Source organism: Pristis pectinata, chromosome 2 (assembly GCF_009764475.1).
Source record: "Pristis pectinata isolate sPriPec2 chromosome 2, sPriPec2.1.pri, whole genome shotgun sequence".
In the NCBI taxonomy this organism is placed as follows: domain Eukaryota; kingdom Metazoa; phylum Chordata; class Chondrichthyes; order Rhinopristiformes; family Pristidae; genus Pristis; species Pristis pectinata.
In genome coordinates, this window is record NC_067406.1 from 51,092,871 (window position 1) to 51,113,882 (window position 21,012).

General features: G+C 37.0%; 1 protein-coding gene across 6 annotated transcripts in view; it reads right to left on the reverse strand.

Moving 5' to 3' along the window:
- Nucleotides 1-3,049: 3,049 nt before the first annotated feature.
- The window catches only part of LOC127586679 (mesoderm induction early response protein 3-like), a 43,799-nt gene continuing 25,836 nt past the window's right edge, over nt 3,050-21,012 (reverse strand). For all 6 annotated transcript variants that reach the window (XM_052044823.1, XM_052044805.1, XM_052044832.1 and 3 more), the window contains 6 exons: nt 19,824-19,975; nt 17,010-17,091; nt 16,815-16,909; nt 15,061-15,188; nt 11,083-11,228; nt 3,050-7,468 (listed from right to left, as the gene is read on the reverse strand). In XM_052044823.1, coding sequence (XP_051900783.1) covers nt 7,011-7,468; nt 11,083-11,228; nt 15,061-15,188; nt 16,815-16,909; nt 17,010-17,091; nt 19,824-19,975 — 1,061 coding nt within the window. In that variant the 3' untranslated portion in view covers nt 3,050-7,010. The remainder of the gene's footprint in view (nt 7,469-11,082; nt 11,229-15,060; nt 15,189-16,814; nt 16,910-17,009; nt 17,092-19,823; nt 19,976-21,012) is intronic.

Sequence of the window (21,012 nt, forward strand, 5' to 3'; positions counted from 1 at the left end):
ATAGGACAACCCTCTCATCTTAGGAATTAGCCTAATGAATCTCTTTGGGACTGCCTCTAGTACTAATATAACCTTTCTTAAATAGGGGCCTAAAATTGTGCACGCTAGCCTCACCAATACTCTCTACAATTGTAACAATGCTTCCCTATTTATAAATGCTAACCCTCTTGCAATAAAAGTCAAATTGCCTTCCTAACCACTTGAGATACCTGCCTTCTAATTTTTTGTGACTCATGCAAAAGAACATCTAGATCTCTCTGCACTTTGCTCATCTGCAATCTTTCTCCATGATAATAGTTTGCCTTTACATTCCTTTTATGGTCATAGAGTTATATAGCATGAAAACAGGCCCTTCAGCCCAGCTCATCTATGCTGACCAAATTGCCTACCTGAGCTAGTCCCATTTGCCTATGTTTGGCCCATATCCCTCTAAACCTTTCCTGTCCATGTACCTGTCTAAATATCTTTTAAACATTGTATTTGTACCTGCCTCTACCAGTTCCACTGGTATATCGTTCCATATACCCACCACTCCCTATGAAAAAGTTGCTCCTCAAGTCCCCTTTCAATCTTTCCCTTCTAGTTTTAGACTCCCCCACCCTGGGAAAAAGACTGTGATCATTCGTCTTATCGATGCCTACCAGGTGATTGGTCCCCCTCCAGTTCAGATGCAACCCTTTTCTCTTGTACAGGTCCTCTGCCCCCAAAGAGATCCCAGCGATCCAAGAACCTCAATCTCTCTCTCCTGATAACATTGTGGTCATGTTATTGGACAAATGATCTGGGGAATTTAAATTCAGTTCATTTAGTGTGTAAGAAGAAGTATGGTGTCCCTGATTGTAGTGAAAACCAACCAACTTCATTAATGTTCTTGAGGAAAGGGAATCTATTGTTCATACCTGGTCAAGCCTGCACTGACTCCTCTCACCATCATGTTGTGTGGGACTTCTTAAGCAATCTTCAATTTTCTTTGCTTATTCTTCCAATGAATTTGGAGGATTTTGCAGAGACAGCATTGGTGGTATTTTTCCAGTGTGTTTAGCTGCCTGCTCTAGGTAGTCCAGCTCTCAGAAGCAGGGATCATTACAGCCCATTGGACCACGAGTTTTGTACCTAGCCTGAGGTCTTGATCTTCAAATATCCTTTTCCTCTATCAACCAAAGGCTGTGCTGGTACATTGAAGATGATGGTAAATCAATGCATGCTTTTGCTGAGATGGCTCTGCACTACCATAGTGCTAAATGCTAAAAGACCCAGCTGTTCAAGCTGATAATCATTGAGCATTGTGGGCCTGCAGCCAAAATTGTCCATCATAATTTGTAACCTCATGCCCAAAAGGTGCCAAGTTGGTGAAGGTACAGCATCAGGTTGCACACAGGCCAAGCAGCTGTTGCATCTAATTGCTGGTGGTAGAGGTCATTAAGTGAAAATGCCCTCCTATTTTGGCATTCGAGTGGGCATTCCTCTCTCAGCTCCCATGTTTAGGGACCCTGCTTCTGCCCTCCAGTTTCAGCACCCCAAAGATGGTGGAGCCCAGCATTTGATTAAAGATACTCAGGTGTTCTCTTAGGAACTTCTCAGACAGGAAAACATATCAAATAGGCAGGTCAAAGCTGCCTACAGCCTTGAATTTTTGACGCTTAGCCGACAAATCTACCTGCAACCTCACTCTCTGAAACATCTTTTGTTTTTGCTTTATTCCTATTTTCAATTTCCAGTTCAAATTTAGCCAGCACAATGGCATGAAAAGATCTCAATTTAACATTGCCCCCACATCAATAGTTACTTGAATCTTACGAAAATGTATTCCCAGCATCAGACTCTAAAACTTCCTTTGGTTCCTAAAACATTGGTTGCATTAAAAGCAATCTTTCTTTTGGTAAATTGCTTTGGCATATCCAAAGTGTTGACCATCTGAACAATAACTAAACCAAATATACTCCTCTGAAACCAGGGTGGAATAATTTAATGGGGATCTGTTCAAAACTTCTAAAGTTATGTTTGGGCACCCTGTTTCTGCCCTCCAGTTTTGGCACCCCACAGATAATCAGGACAATCACTTCATCATTTAGGATATCACAATAAGCTTGGTGACCCAAACAATAGAATACATTTTGGGGACCAGATTTATAATACAAAGTATTCTCTCAACCAAGCACGAGATGCAACTTTCAAAGAAAAAGGATTGCTGTACTAAGTTTGAAAACTGAATAATTTTTGGCATGACACTGGTATCTGTGAGGTGATTACGTGACAAGTCCTGACCAAGAGAAACCCAGCCAGCAGCTGGCTGGTAACACAAAAAAAACACAAGTGAAATGTTTTCCAACTACAGCATTACATTTTACTGCTGGTTTTAATGAGCCTTCAGCAGATTCTTTGTTGCCTGAATGCCTTCTTGTTGCCAAGTTCATCTCAAGCAGTTTGGCTTTTAGATTCCTAAATGATCAGGCATAATGAATCAGAATGAAGAGACCTATTATGCACATTAATAGTTGGTGTTGAAATGGCTTTCATCACAAAATAGGGAACACTTGTCATAGATAGGCAATAGAAGGCATTAGAAATGTGTCAGTACTAGAGAATCTAGATTGCATTTTGATGGTGTTCCAAACATAAAATACTCTATCCTTAAGCAGACCCGTTTTTTTAAAATTCTAATATGAGAGCTCTTATTCTGGAGAGCCATTTTGTCATATTTTTGAGGTTTAAGGATAACTAATGTCAGCTACTGAGAAAATGCTCAAAAAAAACCTTTCCCAAGGGGTTATTGACTGCCAAAATGGAGTTAAGAACCTAAATTCAGTAATGCAGAGTAGCCAAATGATGGGTTCAAAGGCATTCACACTGGTGTATTTTGCTTTTTCTTAAAATAGCATCACCGATGATATTACTACAAGTAAAACTTTTTTTAAAATCTCCATTCAGACATTGAAAACATACCTCTTGCCTTTTGCTACACAAAGTAAATATACTCATTACCCACTAATGTTTGTAACAGGATAATTTTAAAAAATCATCTATACACTCATACCTTTAACATGTTAAAAACTGACTATAAAAGTAAAATGTTGAATCTCCCTGCTCAGGAAATAAGATACTCAATTCCAATGAAACTCTTTGTCCTCATAGGCATCTGCCACCTTGGAATATATGAGTGAACTTTAGTGCTCAATAGAATTTCCTATTTTCAGATAGATCAGGCATATTTTTCTGTTGTGCGTTTACACAGATCAGAAACAATTGTTAACAATCACATGGGGGGGGGTGGTCTTTCCCGAATAGTATTTGAGTGTTGCAAATTTTTCACTGGGCTTTGTATAGATGGTTTAGGGCATAATATCTTGTGCCCTGGGTGAATTCAAGAACAATGTACTTTCACATCAACTTTAAAAGTTATACTTAATCAAAATAAAGATGAGACTTCCAGACTTTTTATTTCTGGAATGGTGTACACCACACATCAAGGTACAACAGAAGTACAAAATAATGCTGAACAAAAACCTTCAGTATTTATATACAAATATTAAAACGAAACACAACGTTAGAGCTTTCCTCTTGTATATCTTCAAAACTGAATGCTGTCTTGATTGTCACCAATTAACCCATTTTTTTCCCCCCACTGGCAGCTCTATTACTAACTGCAACAGTACAGTTGAAGAGGAGCTGTAGCACCAATTCTTCAGGACAGTATTGCTAGTACTTTTATTAGAAGCATTTTAAGTAGCATGTCTATATTGATCATCAATACCACATTGCTTTAATTCTTCACAAACATTGTACAAACTCCCTCTTCTGCAATGTTTCAACTTTTCAAATTTCTGTATACAATTACAGTTAGTTCAACTTATCACTATTTTACCTTCAATAAGCAATTTCAATTCATACTACAGACTTTGGATAAAGTATAATTAAATTCAACAATTGGGAGATGTTTTTCACTACAGATATTTATCTTCAGCCAAGAAGAAAAACCTGCAGTATTTTAAATGACCTAATTATTCTTAATATTCTTCAGCCATCAAACAAGTAAAACCTTCAAGTAAATGGATCAGTTTATATTAGGAAACTAATCATTTAGACTAGTGAGAAAACATTGTCTCTGTTTTGGTGAAGTATTGCCATATTCACCACAGCACCAGTTACAGTTCTAAATGTATTAGTATATGAACAGACTTTTCAAAATGGAAAGGAAAGACAATCATCTTTGGCCAGCAGTCAACATAGCTTGACAATACACAGCAAATCTTCTAAATCCCAGTGGTTAAATGATGAGATTCTCATTTAGAAAGAAGCAAGCATCATTTCATGACACTTTAAACTTAAACTTAGGAAAAGTAGTTTACTAGATGCATAAATTCTACATAATTACATTCTCTCAAATTATTGCCCTGTTTAATATGAACATAAAAAAGGAAATTTACAAAATTCTAAAATATCAGTTCCCATTAAGAATTTGGTTTAAGTTTTGGTTGAGTATCATACATATTTCAATCTTTGTTTAGCGTGCAAGATGAAGAGCATTTTTTCTACACGCCAAACACATTTCAAAATATTTCAACATTGTATCAAGTAAATAACACTAATCCCAAACAAAAGGTTAAACAGTTTAAATTTCAGACTAAATGCTTTTAAATAAACTATTATTCAGTCAGAAGAGTTAATCAATGTAACTGGCAAGAGAATACATACCAATAAGGATTTTATTTTTTTTAAATCACAAGCAAATCAGTTATAGGAAATTTTAAATTAAACCCTGTAATAAAAATCACACACTACTGTTTGCCAAGGGAACCTTACAAAGTCTGAATGCATAGTTAATTTCTGTATTTATAATGCACTAGGAATGGTTTTAAAATTTCAAAAAGTGCAACTGATGCAAGTGATCAGTCAAATCTGTGTGAACATTACTACAGACTAGCCTTTGCAAATCCAATCACGCTCAAATACATAAATGAAGGGATATGTATAGCATTTCCACAAGTACAGGACTGGGTTCAGTTAACATTAGAAAGAAAAATCCCACAGAAGACAAATGCATAGATCAGCACATAAACACAAGCTACAAGCTGATGACATGAATCACAATTCCACGCAATACTGGCAAGAGCCAAGGCTACCCGTTACTTCTGTGTCTTGTACCTTTATGCCACTCTGTACTGTCTCAGAACCTAAAGCTTCGTCTACCATACAAGATTCCTGTATTAAAAACTGAAAGATCATAGTATGGCTGTACAGTCATACTCATCTACATAGTAAATCAACTCAGTCTCTCAAACCACAGTATTCACTCTTGCGCATTTAAAATGGCAGTATTTGTGTAAAAATTCTGCACTGAATTTTAAGGGATTGTGCAAATATGGGGGCAAGGGTGAAGATAGATTCTCCAGACAGAATGTAAATATTTACAGTATACAAAAGCAGTTCATCATGTTGTGTATCCCAGCAAATTAATCTTCTTCACACTTTCAAATCACTTGCAAAAACAATAAAAATCTTTCTCAAATGTAGTATAGTAAGATCTTGTAATTTTAAAATAGCAATAATGTAAGAATAAATCCTCAGCAGGGCCTAATAACTACATTGTTAGCAGATGCCCAACAATGAAATTTAAATTCAAATATTAATGACCTATATCGTCAATTAGAAACTAGGAAGCAAAGCAATGAACATAATGTAAAAATTACAAAATGAAATACATAACACTAAACATACTATAAATAGGTTCAATGGACACTTATCTTTCAGGATTCTAAGTATTTTCTAATACTAAGCCAAGTAGGGAATTTCCAAAGTTTCTTGATCAGAACTTGATCATAATCAACAACAATTTACAGGTAAAAGCACCATTTTACTTCCTGCTGTGTAAAATGGATACTAGGTACACCTAATCAAATAGTTACTATAATCTAAAATTCAATTTTCTTGTTTCAGTCCAACAAATGCTTTATTGCAAACTTTTACTTTGAGAAATTGTGAAGTTTACAGCAGACTAAAATTTTGAAATATATTACAAAATAGTTAGCTTCAGTTTGGTTCAAGGTTTCACTGTATTACACTGTTAGGCATGGACAGATTGTAGGATACAAAACACAATGAACTGCTGCAAGATGGCTTAATTGTCTAACAGAATTGTGATTAGAAGTGGCATGTCCCAAGTTGTGTCGAGACGATTTCAGCTGCCCCAGGAAATCTCATAAGATATATAATGCACTGCGCAGTTTGAGATACACTATAATACAATCTTTAAAGTCTTTTTTTTAAAAAAACCAATATACAATTATCACAAAATTCAATATTTAATCTAATCAATAAAAGCTTGAAAAGTTTCTAAGCACAGAAATCTGGCAGTAGTTCCAACCCGTTTACAGATGGCAGCCATGCCCAACACTTGCAAGTTTGTAGGCTTCCTCCCACTTGTACTTCATCCATCAATTTTCTTCCAAAGGATGCGCTCATGGCACCGTAAACTGAAGTGCTCTGTTTTAAGTGAATGGATGAGAAGGCTCTGTTCATGCAGGTCATTGCACTGATGTGCACAGTTCACTTCCAAAATGCTACATTAGCCAGGGACAAGGCCAGGTACCTGTAAACATTAGTATTCCTCTATACCCACTACTGTGACAGTAGTGCGCATTCATGGAAGCCATTTCTATTGTTTCAGATTCCCAAGGGTGGCATCGGGGTGAAATGGTTCCTTAATCTACAGGCTACAAAGGAGATGCAACAGCATGAGAGTTCAGGACTGTGTCATAAAGTTCAATTTTAAGTCCCCAACTCTGCTATGTGAACATAATCTCTCAAATTTCTATGTTACTAGGGATTGAAAATAAATGGCTATTTAACTCTTGAGAAATCAAGATTAAAGTTCTATAGGTAAAAAGACATCACTGATGTCATAGTAAAAAAATTCAAACTTCCAGTGAATGACTGAACAATCTCGATGGCTCATCCACCAAGCTCAACGTTACTGCATACCACCATTTCATAAAGAAGTTCCAATTGAGGAGTCACTCTGATTGGAGAGCTGTATGCTGGTGTAGTGCACAGGGATTAATGAAGCCATTTGCTTCATTACTAGGCAAGTTGCTAAAATCTGCAACAGAAACAGACATTTTGGCACTAGTGATGTGTGTGTGATTCTCAAAATCCACATCCAGGTTATTTACAGAAACGTCATTGATGAAAGATTCTTGAACAGAGATCCCCATTTTCAATCTCTTTGCCGGTCTTTCAGATTCGTTGTTGCACATGCTTATCTGGTTTAAATCAGAATGGTAGAATCCAGTCTCGAATAAATTTAGACAGTCTGTGTCACCATTTGTAGGCAAACCAAGTGACTCGTCTATTAAAGCAGGCACATGGGTAGTTGGTCCCTTTGTGTGTAAACTCTCCACTGGAGGAAAATTATAGGAATCCAAGCAGTTTACATCTGCAGCGTTGCATGTTGTACTAACGCTGGTCAGTGCTGAAAAAGAGAAAAGTAAAATATCATTCTTTCAAGTTTATAACTGTATCTAAGATATCTTCACAAATCATTTTAATTCACACAAAGATGACTGAAACATTTATATCTTGCTTCATTTAGAAGGATAAATAATTGAATACAACCTAACAATGAGATCACTGTTGATTTTTATTTGCCATATTTACATTAATTCGGGGACTTATGACCAAGCAGTTATTAAATGCAAGGATAAATACAAAGTAGAGCAGATATTACCACCAATATGTTTAAGTTACATTCTTAGGAGGCACACTGTACATTTTAGATGTTAGTTCATATAATTGCAAAGGTAAATTAATTTTTGCATACTTTACATAAATGTAACCATTATATTCCTTTCCAGAGTCAGTCCAGCTGACTGCTCAGTTAGGAGGATGCAATGTCAACTCACACTATAGATTTCAGCACTGAATCTGGCCTGGTAGTTTAGTGCGGTATTCAGGGAGGTGCCATTAAACCAAGATCCTACCTGCTGTCCCAAGTGGACACAAAAGGTTCGAGGAAACTCAGGAAAAGGAGAAGGAATGAGCAAATTAAGTTGCAAAGCAAGACCACTTTAGAAAGATAAAGTGCAAATTAATGTATTATTAATATATCTTGCACTCCTCATGACCTAGGAAGAGATGTGTAGGAGGAGATGAATGAAAACAGAATACAAGAGAGAAAACAAAAAATTGCTATTACTGTGAAATTCAAAATAATGAAGAAACAATACACTGCAGATGCTATAAAAATGAAATAGAAGCTAAGTGCTAGAATTATTCAGCAGGTCAAGCAGCATCAGCGGTGAGAGAAGGGTTAATGTTCCAGGTAATGACCTTTCATTAGAACTTGCCAGTTCTGATTCAAACTGGGAAGGTTGGTTATCTGAAATTGCTGAATTCAACATTGAGTCCTGAGGGTACTAACGTGCCCAGTCACAAGATGAGATGTTGTATCTTGAGCCTATGTTGAACTTTGTTTGAACAGCATGAGGACCCAAAAACAGAACTCTTCAACTTCTCTCGGTCCATCTTGAAATAGGTCAGCGAACAATATCCATTATAATGGACTCTCACAACTACAATTCTCTAATCCTATTTCTGATAAGGACTCCATTCCTTTCTCTTTTTCCTCCAGCACCTATGTACCCATTCCGATGGCAATGCTTTCAAAATATCTTTAGTTTCCTTAAACATAGTTTCCTTTCCACAATAGTTGACATTGCTCTCATCTGTGTCTATTTCATTTCCCACTCTTCTGCTTTTACTCCTCCCCTCCCATGCAGAAGATGGATAGAGTTGTCTTCCTCCCCACTTCCACCCCATCAATCTTTACATTCACTCTCTGTAATTTCCACCACCTTCAACGTTATGTCAGTACCAAACATCTTCCTCTCCCCTTTCAGCATTCCGAAATTTCTGGCTCACCCTTACTTCTCTGCCAACACCTACTCCCATTCTAACAGCACATTGCCTTGCAACTGTAGGAGATTGGACTAGTGCATTTCATAGAAACGGAGCACAGAAATGGGCCCTTATGGCCCACTTCGACCATACTGACTGTGATGCCTATCTATACTAATCCTATTTGATTACATTAGGCCTGTATCCCGCAATGCCTTTCCTAACCATGGTACCTGTCCAAATGCCCTTTAAATGTTGTAAATGCATCTACCTCCATTAATTTTTCTGGCAGCCCCTTTCAAATATTCACCACCGTGTGTGTGAAAAGCTTACCCCTCAGATCTCCTTTAAGTATCTCCCCTCTCACCTTAAAACTGTGCCTTCTTGTATAATACTCCCCTGCCCTGCTCTCTATATCTATGCCCCTCATGATTTTGGTCCAAATGGATAAAATGCATTGTATCTGGAATTTTATGTTTCAATCTACATTGCTTCCTATATCAATACTATTTACAATGGCAAACCTGGATAAATGGTCCTCTATTGCATTAGCCAAGTCATGAATAAATGTACTGAGATGTTAAGGCCTCCAATACATTAAAAATGACAACAGGTTTCCCAGCCTTCAATTTAATATTTTCTACGTGACGGTAGCTTACAACTTGTACACCTAATCCATGGAATTCACCATGGAAAAATATGCACAAGATGAAAAGTTACTTATGTCAGCATTATGCACTGCCTTAAAGTATTGTAAACATAAAGGTTAATTTGATTACTTAAAAGCCTCCAGCAGCTTTTGTTATTGCATTTTTAGGTATGTCAAAAATATACTAAAAGAGCATTGAAGGAAGCAACAACGAAGTGATTAAATCCCATGCCCTGCTTGCTTCCTACCACTGGTTTAGTGATTGATTGAGGCAAACTTGCAAAATTCTTGGATTTTTAAGTTGTTTCAGTTATTTATATTCATAAGCTTATGACCACTTTCCTTTACACACAGTTGAACTTTTAAATAATTATTCCATGGCATCGCTTGCAATATAGTTTTATGTTTAATGTTGAATCACCTTTTCTAATATTCCACTTCAATAATACTATTACTTTAAAGAAACAATGTTTCAAAATTCCATTTCCTATCACATTCTTTAACGGTGGGGGTTCTGACTGCATGTTTAGATTTAGGCTCCATTTATAGTGACGTATACTGAAACACTTAGTTATTTATAAGATACCTTTATTAGTCACATGTACATCGAAACACACAGTGAAATGCATCTTTTTGCGTAGTGTTCTGGGGGCAGCCCGCAAGTGTCGCCACGCTTCCAGCGCCAACACAGCATGCCCACAACTTCCTAACCTGTACATCTTTGGAATGTGGGAGGAAACCGGAGTACCCGGAGGAAACCCATGAAGACATGGGGAGAATGTACAAACTCCTTACAGACAGTGGCCGGAATTGAACCTGGGTCGCTGGCGCTGTAAAGTGTTACGCTAACTGCTACACTACCGTGGGTTGAAATAAACTGCAGCAAATGTTATTTGAAAACAAATAAATTTATATGCAAGTTAGTGAGTTAATGATGATGGTACAAGGAGGCCATTTGGCCAGTCCCCTTCATAACAGCTCTATGTATAAGCTTCCAGCAAGACCCACTCCTCTGCCTTCTACCCCTGGTTCTGCAAATTCTTTCCTTTTAGCTACTTATTCATCTCCCTTTTGAATAGTTCAGTTGAATCTGCTCCCACCATTATCCATTCCAGACCTGAATCATAAAGATTTTCCTCATGTCACTTTTGGTTCTTTTACATGCCTCAGTTCTTGATCCTTCCATCAATAAGAACAGTTCTTGGAATCCAGTTATCCAGGCCCAAACAACATCAGTCCTCTACTGACATAGATTTCTTACTTTAAGAGCCTGGGGAATTGGAATGGGCGGTCACGAATGGGAAAATTCTTACTCACGATGCCTTAGCGTTGCATAAAATTTAGACATATACAGATTAATAGAAGTGTCATTGCTTGAAGCACAATGTTATGCATCTTTGTGCCACAAAGGTGAAAGCTTGGACATCAGCTCTATCAGTGTAAAACTTATTTTCATCATTAAAGTTCAAATGTTTGCATCTTCAAGTATATTGATTCCTTAGATAATAACCATTGCTTGAAAATTATATCAAATTTCTTACCAGAAAACTCATGTCCGGAGCTCATTAGACTATGTTGATCAGATATTGGTTCAGGTCTACTGACAGAAGAACAAATAGATGGAGAATGTATTGATCGACTTAACATTCCCATCTCAGCCTCATCTACCAGGCGATCCATGTAATCCCTTAAAAAGAAAAGTTTTGAAGTTAAATTATTGTATAATAAAATGCTTAAATACAAATATGAATAAGTGGCTCTGCCAACTCACATATCATATTTAAAGCTCTTGCATAGTGGAAAATACTCTTAGCAAATAATTACTTACTTGTACAGTATTTGTGCTGTGTTTTATGACACCTATCCATGCAAAGGTCTGTTTGTGACTTTAATGCACAAATTGTAAAAATACTATTATTTTACCAAATTATATTTTGCATAGAATATCCAGATAAACCAATGGTGTTAAAGACCAAACATGAAAACAGTTGTGAATAACTAAGGTACCATATTTGAAAGCTTAAATTCAACTAAAGTTACTATTCTAGGAAAGCTAGGAAACCTTCCACATATGGTAGAAAACAGCTGTTTCACTCCACATATAAAAAACAGTTGGACCAGGAATAGACAATACAAATTCTCAAAAATTATACTGGCTAGCTGACAAAAAGCAAGGCAGAACTGGTTTAGTAGTTAATTTGTTCTATGCAAAATGTTGGGCATGGAAGAAACAACTACTTTAAAAAGAAAGACTGGAGGGGAGAAAACGCTAGATTACTTTAATTATTGGTTATTTATTGAGAAAGGAGTTGACAAGTTTGTCAATCTTATGCTATATAATTCCCTAATACAAAAAATATTTTTAGCTGCCATCAAGCAATCAACCAGGATCAAAATACACAATTGGATTCTCAGCATAAATAGATGTAATCTTCTGAATCAAAATTCCAGTGGACAGAGTCAGAAAGATTAGACAGATTAGAGGAAAACATCAGCAATAAGGTTAAAATAAAATGCAAAATATGCAGAAATATTGAATAATACAAAAGTAAATTAGGTAGGTACAGTTTTGGTAATCTTTACTGCCATGGTGGCTTGCAATCCTTTAAGCTGTACTTGCACTTTGTTATGATCTCTCGGTGTGTGGGGGGTGGGAAGCTGCAAACATTAAGGAGTCTTGGTGTTGCACTAAGAGGTCAGTCCTGGTGTGCTTTCTGGGCTGTTCATAGTACCTCGTGAACATGGCCGCCAGACACCTATCCAGCCACATACAGGATTTTCAGCTGCTCACTGGACAGCTTCCCAAGCTCTATTTTGTGAGTGTTGAAATCCCAAAATTATTTCAATAGATTTTGCAAAATCTGTATATAGGAAAAAATAAAAGAGGAAAAACATTTGCGTTTGAAAGATCTTTTTCCTTTCAATGATATTACTAAACTCAGTAGTCTGCTGGTGGCTCTTATCATAATCTCAAGCTCTATAAGCCCAAGGTAGATAGTCTTCCAAAAACTGAAGACTCAAACATAATTGGGGCAAGGAAGAAAGTAAACATGCAATAATATTTCAGAAGATTAAGTTTGAATGCTAACTTACCAAAATACAAATTTAAGACTATCAATTCCATAATGGAGTACAAAATTCAGAGTAATTGAACTAGAAGTTTTCATTAATTTCTGTAGTTATTTCATTCTATAGTTAATGCAATACAAAATAGTAAATATTTTTGGATTAAATACTGTAATGTCTTTTTAGTAATGAAATTGGTCTATTCTTTGCACAGATTTATTAGCATTAATTTGTTAGGGGAAGATTGTGTCAAACCAACTTGATTGAATTTGTTGAGGAGATAACCAGGAAGGTTGATCTGGGCAGTGTATTTAATGCACTCTACATCGACTTTTGACAAGGTCCCACATGGCAGACTGGTCAAGTAAGTAAATGTCAGGGAGGGTAGCAAATTGGGTCCAAAATTAGCTTTCTCATCCCATACAGGTATGATGGACCATTTTTTCTATGATTCAATAGAATTACAAGAAACTGTCATAGTCAAGGATATCACTGAGAGGCTGCAGAACATGCTGGAGGAGGAAGATGAACAGTCAGAGCTCAGGTGTGTATTAGTGTCAGAAGATAAATTTTGAGAAGGTGGTGAGATATTGTTTTTGGACACTGACATAGAAAAACTTAAGAACCTCTGACCTAGGAAGCTTCCTAAAATACATGCATGAATAGCCTTGGGTAAATACCTTTCAGCTGTGACATTCACAGTGGTTAAATAGCACAACATTCACTGTCTAAGCCTATTTAAAATGTCACTGAGACATGCTATCTGGTAATCAGATCCCCCAGCTTAAGTTATTATCAGGAGGAAAGCTCAATGGACAACATTTGAGAGGAAATGAAACAATTCACCTCCCACAGAAGATATTCTAAATATGAATACACAGCAGCTTGTGATTCATCAGCAAGTGCAACACTGGACTTTATACCAGGCAATATGGCGGTTCTGAAATATTTCAGTCCGCAACAACAACACAGTATTTGACTTCATATCATCAATTATAATACAACATGCTGCACTCAACATTTTGTTTTTATTTCAATACTGGAAGGAAGGCTACTAATATATGGCCTACACACCACTATTTCAATACTGATGGACATTCTGCAGCAAGGAGCTCCAAATCATTAAGACATACAAGGCACATTAGGTATTTAAGGTATTGATGGAAATTTACTCCAGTCAACTGAAGTGACAACCGTTTTGGTACTGGAACCTAGCATATGCAGCCAAGGAAGAGATGCAGATTTCTCTATTTATCACAACAACAGGTACACATTGTTGATGAAGTACCACAACAACGACTAACTATGCAAATACAGTATATAATGAAGTTCATTGCATGCACATTGGACCATATTGGACTAGTTAGTGTGGATTCATGCAAGTAGTCACACATTGGTCCCGTGCCTAAGCTATGACATAAACAAAACGTCATCAATGTAAGAAAAAAAACTTCTGCAGAACTGAACTTGCTCCCGCATTTTCAAAAGAAAGAGAGAACTTATGGCAAGACTAAACTAACTTTTTCAGCTGTTTAAAATCAAATTATCCCAGACACCTAATCCTGAGCTAGTACTTAGTTCTGCTTGGTGCACTAAAAGCTAGGCAGTCCTCAACATGGAAAAGTCAGCCTGATGAGGATTTTTCCTAAGTTATTGAAGGAATGGCAGAAAATATAGAGGCTGAACCACAATCTGCCACTCTTGTTGGATATGGGGTAGTTTTGCATGCATGGAGGATTGTAAGTGTTACACAGCTTGAAGACAGGAAGAGGATAAACCTGAAATAGAGGCCAGCCAGTTTCATGACAGCGGCGAGAAAATCGAGGACATAACATGAAGCAAAATCAGTATTTACCAACGCATAGGCTGACAAGTGAAAGACAGCATGAATTTGTTAAAACAGAAACATCTGGCCTTTTGATTTATCTCTTCAAAGAATTATTGAAATTCAAAATTGTTTGACTTAATGTTATGTACAATGTGAGCATAGGTACAAAAGTGGCCAAAGGAATGAAAGGATAGAAGAGCCATTTTTCAAAAGGGATGGAGGTACAGAGTGTTATGTCCCAGGGATTGGCACTAGGACTCCTGCTCCTTTGGATACGTATTAATGACTTGGATATACAAAACGTAAGTACAGCTTGCAGGGAGACTGAACAGGAATGGAGCAGCTACCAGCTTTTTCACTACTGCTGTGGGGAATGAAGAATATGAAACTCAAAAGTTACAATTAGAAACTACTGAGTGTTTCAAATGCTTGGTCAAAGTTTAGTTCCTTTAAGGTAAACAAAAAATTAGCAAAATTAAAATGGTCAGAATGCTTCAGGATTGTTAAGATGCAGATGAATGAGTTCCTCAACAACAACTAGCTCTACTGTTAGTCTGCTCTCCCAGTAAGAGCTTCCAGCTGTTACCTGCACACTGTAATCTAGTCACTTACTGTATCTACTTACGTAACTCCAGGATGAAGATTGTACCTCTTCTTCCCAAATCTAGTTTGCTGGGCAAAGTAGTCATATCTTTCAGACTTCTTCCACATATAGTAGAAAGCCACACATTCCCCTACAGAACGATTCTTGACCTAAAGATAGAATCAAATACCTTGATTGGAGGCAAAAGGCTAAGGTACCTTAAGTACAAAGTAATTTTCTAGGTGTATCTACATGTGAAACAAAAAAAAAGACCCCAAGTTTGCAATTCTCAGGTTCCTACTTCAACTTATAGCTTCTCCAAAATAAAAAATGGAGCAACAAGGAGAGTCATCTTCCACTTACATCTACTCTAGACAGATCCCCTGAGAGGAAAAAGTCTTCATCACCCTCCCCCAGCTGGAATCAGAGCCATGTGTGTCATTCATTCTCTCTTGGTCTGCACAATATCACAGACATTCCCCTTGTTCTTTCTACCCTTCACCATTCCTGCAGCTTAAAATATATTTGATTTTTTAAGCTTTTCCTAGTTCTGATGAAAGGTCAATGACCCAAAACATTAGTTCAATACCTCTCTCCACACATGTTGCTGGACCTGCTGAGTATTTCCAGCATTTTGTGTTTTTATTTCAGATTTTTATCACCTGCAGTTTATTTTGCTTTCTAATTTCATGGTTGTTCTTCTGGTTACATAGTTTATTAGGTTTCCAAGAGAACAAATGAGTTTCATTATATGGGTATTTTCCAATGATAAACTTGGTCATTGACCAAGTTCACAGGCAAGACCAACATTAAAATTCATGGGAACAAATCTTGAGAAAACAGTCTCTACTACAGTGGTACCTACTTAGCAAGTAGGATGCATTCCCAGGAATGAGAGTGCTAATGGAATCATTACTAAAAGGTTCATTATACAGTTACATTACAGGCAACAGTGCTGTCCTGGGAACCTGGTACAAATTCCTGTCCTCCCTGTGGTTGTGCTGGGAAACGTGCATTAAATCCTTGCCCACCCCATTGCTGAACACTGTTGTGCCAGGATCCACTGATACTCTCACTTCAATGAATTTCCTACAGCTTGATTTGGAGAGGCTACCTGTGAAGGCTTGAGTAAACAATAGCCAGTACAGAGTATGTGGGCCCTGCTGGGGACTGGCAGCACCAACATCATATGTTGACTGACTGCTGCCTCCTCTTGAATGTGATGGAAGCTGCTGTTTTTCCCTCTTTGTATGGCTACAGAGCTTTTCCCTGCCCAGACATTTCTCAAAGGTAGCTTTTGAAGTGTTTGCTGGCTGTTGAGTTTGTTAGGACTTGGAAAAAGCTGTGCAGCCAATCAGAGAGGTAGGGACAGCAGCTTCCATCAAATCCAATAGATGGCGATGAGAGAGATCACAGGACCTGGGTGGTTTGTCACCACGTGAAGTTGGTGCTGCCAGTCCCCAGCAAAGGCTCCACATCTGTGTTTATTGGCTGCACCCTTACTGTAGCAATCAGTATAGCTGCACACAGCTTAAGTGGGTATCTTTTCTAAAGTAAGCATGATGAAGAAACCAAGAGAAATATAACAAATCAGTGCTCCATGGGGTGGTGATAATTGGGGTACTAGTGTAATTGGTTTTATTCAACATCAAATAAATGACAAAAATTACAGAACTATATTTCACCAGGTTCATGAAATTAAATATTAGGACAAGAGGATTATATACAAATCCACCATAAAGTTGAATAATTAAAATTAAATTAAGTTTAAACAAAAATGGGTGCATCTTTCTTGCCTTATTGGCTTGTATTAGGTGAAAGTCTTTGCCATAAAGTCGAAGGGCAAGTTCAAAGTTTCTGCATTCCTCTTCTGTCCAAGCCGACCGATCATCTGTGGATAGTGAAAAGTGACATTTCCAAATAAAAATTCCAAAATTATTTAAGTTCACAACCAGAGTATTCTTAAACTCAAATTGTATTAATATTCTTACCTTGTGCAATCTTTACGTTTGAGTGATAATTTCCAAGTGCTTCTTTAACAACGTAGTTACATTTTAGAAGTTCATAGAGTGCCTGTCAAAAGCATGCAAAAAGCTTAAAACCTAAATACAAAACAATTTCAGTTCCAGCTGAAGAAGATCGATAGCTGGGAATGCACCTGAATCAAATTATTAACAGATATTAAATTCAGCCATTTTCCATAAACTTCCAATAATGTACAATGCAATTAACTTCTCTTCCATAGAATCAAACTGGGGCCCATCATAATTTTCTTTTATCTCTTTTCCTTATATGCAAGGTAAATAAAGGACTTTAGTGGCTACTATTTTGCTTTAGGTTTCCTTCTTTAACAGTTGCAGTCCCAAACTTTCTAATAATTTCAGAGAATACTTGCGCATTCATCTAGTACTCACTTCCTTATCTGCAATCTCAGTCTCGTATTTGAATTGGCAACCCTTTTATTATTTTTAGATTTATGGAAGATTTTGATGTTACCTTTTATGTTACTTAGATAATGTAATCTCAGAGGTTTGATGCCTGATAATTAATGCTGGTCTAGCCACTGACACCCTGTAAATGAATAAAAATGAATTCTCTTTGCTCCTCCTATTGAATTTTTCCACTTTTCTTCCACTTTCTATGTTCAGTTTGGTTCCTTCCTATAATAAGAGCCCAGCGTTTATAATAACGTGAAATGAAAATCAAACTAAGTACAAGAAAATGCTGGAAACACTCAGCAGGTCAGGCAGCATCTGTGGAAAGAGAAATAGAGTCAACATGTCAGGTCAAAAGACCTTTTGTCAAAAACTGGGGGAGAGAGAAAATAAGCTCATTTTAACTTGCAGAGAAGTTGGGTAGGGATGGATAGCCTAGAAGGGAATATCTCTGATAGAATTAAGCCAAAGTTGCCCTGAGGATAAGATGTCATTCAGCCAATGGGTTAATGGGAGCAGTTAAAAAGAGAAAATGAAGACTACTGCCTGCTATTTTAATTCTCCATCCTACCTCCATAATGATCCCTCTGTCTGTAGCCTCTTGCAAAGTTGTAACATGGCCCAACATAAGTTTGATGAACAGCAGTTCGTCTTCCATATGGGTACAACGCAGTCTTCTGGACTCGGTACTGAATTTTGCAACTTCAGGTAATTTGTTTTCTCTGTCTACATCAGAAAAGGCCATTTCTGCTGCAAGTCATCTATCTACAATGCTGGGTCAATTTTTCTCTCTCCATTAAAATAGCCTGATCTAGAGGGCATATGCTATAAGCCTGCATTCCACAACTTTTCAAATGCTCCTTTATTTGCATTCTTGCTCTCTAACTGCCCTCATTTTGTTAACTTTCTCCTCTCTAACTGCCCCTCATTAATTCATGGCTAAATGACCTCTACAACTTATCCCACAGTAACCTTGGCATCACACTGTCAGAGATAATCCCTTTGCCCTATTCATCCCTCCTTCACCTTCTCTGAAACTTAATACCAACTCTTTCCTAGGTCTGATGAAGAGTTTTGGACCCAAATCACTCTTCCACATCTTTCATAACCCTCCTTGTTCAGTTCCAGTCTAGCCTCAGTTTATTCATCGTAGGAGCTCAAGATGCCCCATCTTTCTCCCTCGCAGGGTATAAGCGAGACATTCCAAATTGTGATGTCACTCTATTCCTCATTTACCATTTGACTTGCCAACCTTTGGATCTGATCCGCCTAGGAAAAGTATGCTTCTTAAACATTACAGAAATTACCTCTATTTTCACATTTATTACATGCCTTTTACCCTTAGAATTATGATTACTGCAGTTCTAACGTAGCCCACTCAAGAATGCAACACCTTTCACAGAACCAAATCTGGCACTGCTTTCTCATTGGGTTAAAAGACAAATCAGGAAACTTCTCTTTCGTATATATTTAAAGTAGTTCAATCCCCTTTGCTCGTAACATTAATAATCCATGTAAATTTGATAATCCATATATGGCACAGAAAGCCATTTGACCCATCAAAACTACACCAGTTCTCAGAACATTCTCATCAGTTCCATTCTCCCATAACCTATTCTCGGACATGCTCAACAATTCCCCCAATTCTCCAGCTGTCCATCTATATTAGGGCCCACTAAACTATTTAGGATGTGGTCACAAGGAGAACATGCAAAGTCCACACATACAACATCCAAGGTCAGGACTGAACCCAGGTTGCTGCGCTGCCTAAAATGGATTGAGAAAATAGAAGTACTCTGAAGTGCTTCATGTACAATGACATGCAGGTCCCTCTTAATACCAGTACCTTTCAATCTTCTGACTTTTTTTTAGAAAAACATTTCTTTGCTAATTTTTCTACTGAGGTAGATGACCTCACATTTTTCTGCAGTACATTCACATAACCTGTTCTTTCTCACTAGAGTCCTCTTGTATTCTACTTTGCCTTTTCTTTTTTAAATCAATCCATTGGTCCTCCTTTGCTGAATTCTGAAACATTCCCAATTGTCAGGTTTATTGTTTCTTTGATCTTTAACTTCTCTTGGTAGACATGATTAACCACTTTCTGTTGAGAATTTTGCTCTAAAAGGATATTCATTATTTATGAAATTATATTAACTCTTTAAATGTTAGCTGTTGCTGGTTTATCATCATGTAATAACAAACTACTTCATACCTTTCCAGTGTTCTAATCTGACAAACAGTGTTTCTCCCTTTTAACTATCATCATTTATTTGGGAATGGTACTATTCCAATCCCCTTTGAATTACATTTTAGGAGATTATGCAACAAAAAAAATCTCTAATGAAATATCATTCAGTAAACATTCACCTGTTCATTGTCCCTTACATGTGTCCCTTCAGGTATACCACCAACACCTTTCTCATCTGCAGATCTCTTAGCTACTTCATGCAAGAACTCCTTTACTGTACTTTCAGGAAGCAAATAGGGAGTCCAAAGTAATTGGTCTTCATTTTCATAGACTAGAAATAAAATACATGTTACAGTAACTTTAATTCTTAATGAAACATGAATATATACAGACACATCATATATCAAAATTCTGAAATGTTTCCCTGCTTACTGATTGCAGATAGATAAATCAATCTGTCGGGTCTATAATATTTTCAATAACTAGAGTTTATGAGAAATGTGTTCTTCATTCCACAAATTAATGGAAATCCTAGATGTAGAAATCATTTTTTCATATAATTGAACTAGTGATAAGAATTTATAAATTCTATTTTCAAAATACAGATGCCACTATGAAAATTATTACTTAAAAGCTGTAAGAACATTTTAAATATGCAATTTCCACCTAGGCAGCACCTTTAACATAGCAGAATGTCCCAAGACACTTCATAGGAATGTGAACAGATAAAAAGCAATACTGAACCAAGGAGATGAAATTAGACTGGTTGCACAGTGTGAACTTAAAGGAAGTACATCTTAGCTTTGGGATCTGATGCAGCCCAAATTGGGATGCAGGACATGATGAACTGCTTCCAATAACTAGGATTCATATAACCTCCAAGAAATTCATATTTTCAGCCTGTGCTTAGTGCATATGAGTTTTTTTGACAAAAACCTACAACAATCTAATAGTTTAATATATATAGGATAGATTAATTTACTTTTAGTGAATAAACTAGTTTAAAAAACTCATAATCATGAGAATAGAAACATTAATTAATTGAATTTATAGAAACAATAAATTTGTTACAGATGGCAGACCAGATGATGCATTATAACTGCTTTGGTGGAGATCAGTGAGGTTTCGAGCAACCACATCCACAGTGAACCGGAGTCTGAGCTGTAGACATTGGGATGGATCAGCAAAGGGAACAGTTATAATAGCAGTTTGATCCCAGAAGCAGTCACAATTGTTTGGTTAAATAACAGTCTGAAGTTGATCAGTGGCCAAGGACAGAGGGGTATGACTGCATTTCATTCAAAAAGGAGAATCAGAATGCAATGTTGCAGTCATTAACCCTGTCCAACAAGCAAAAAGTATTTCCCT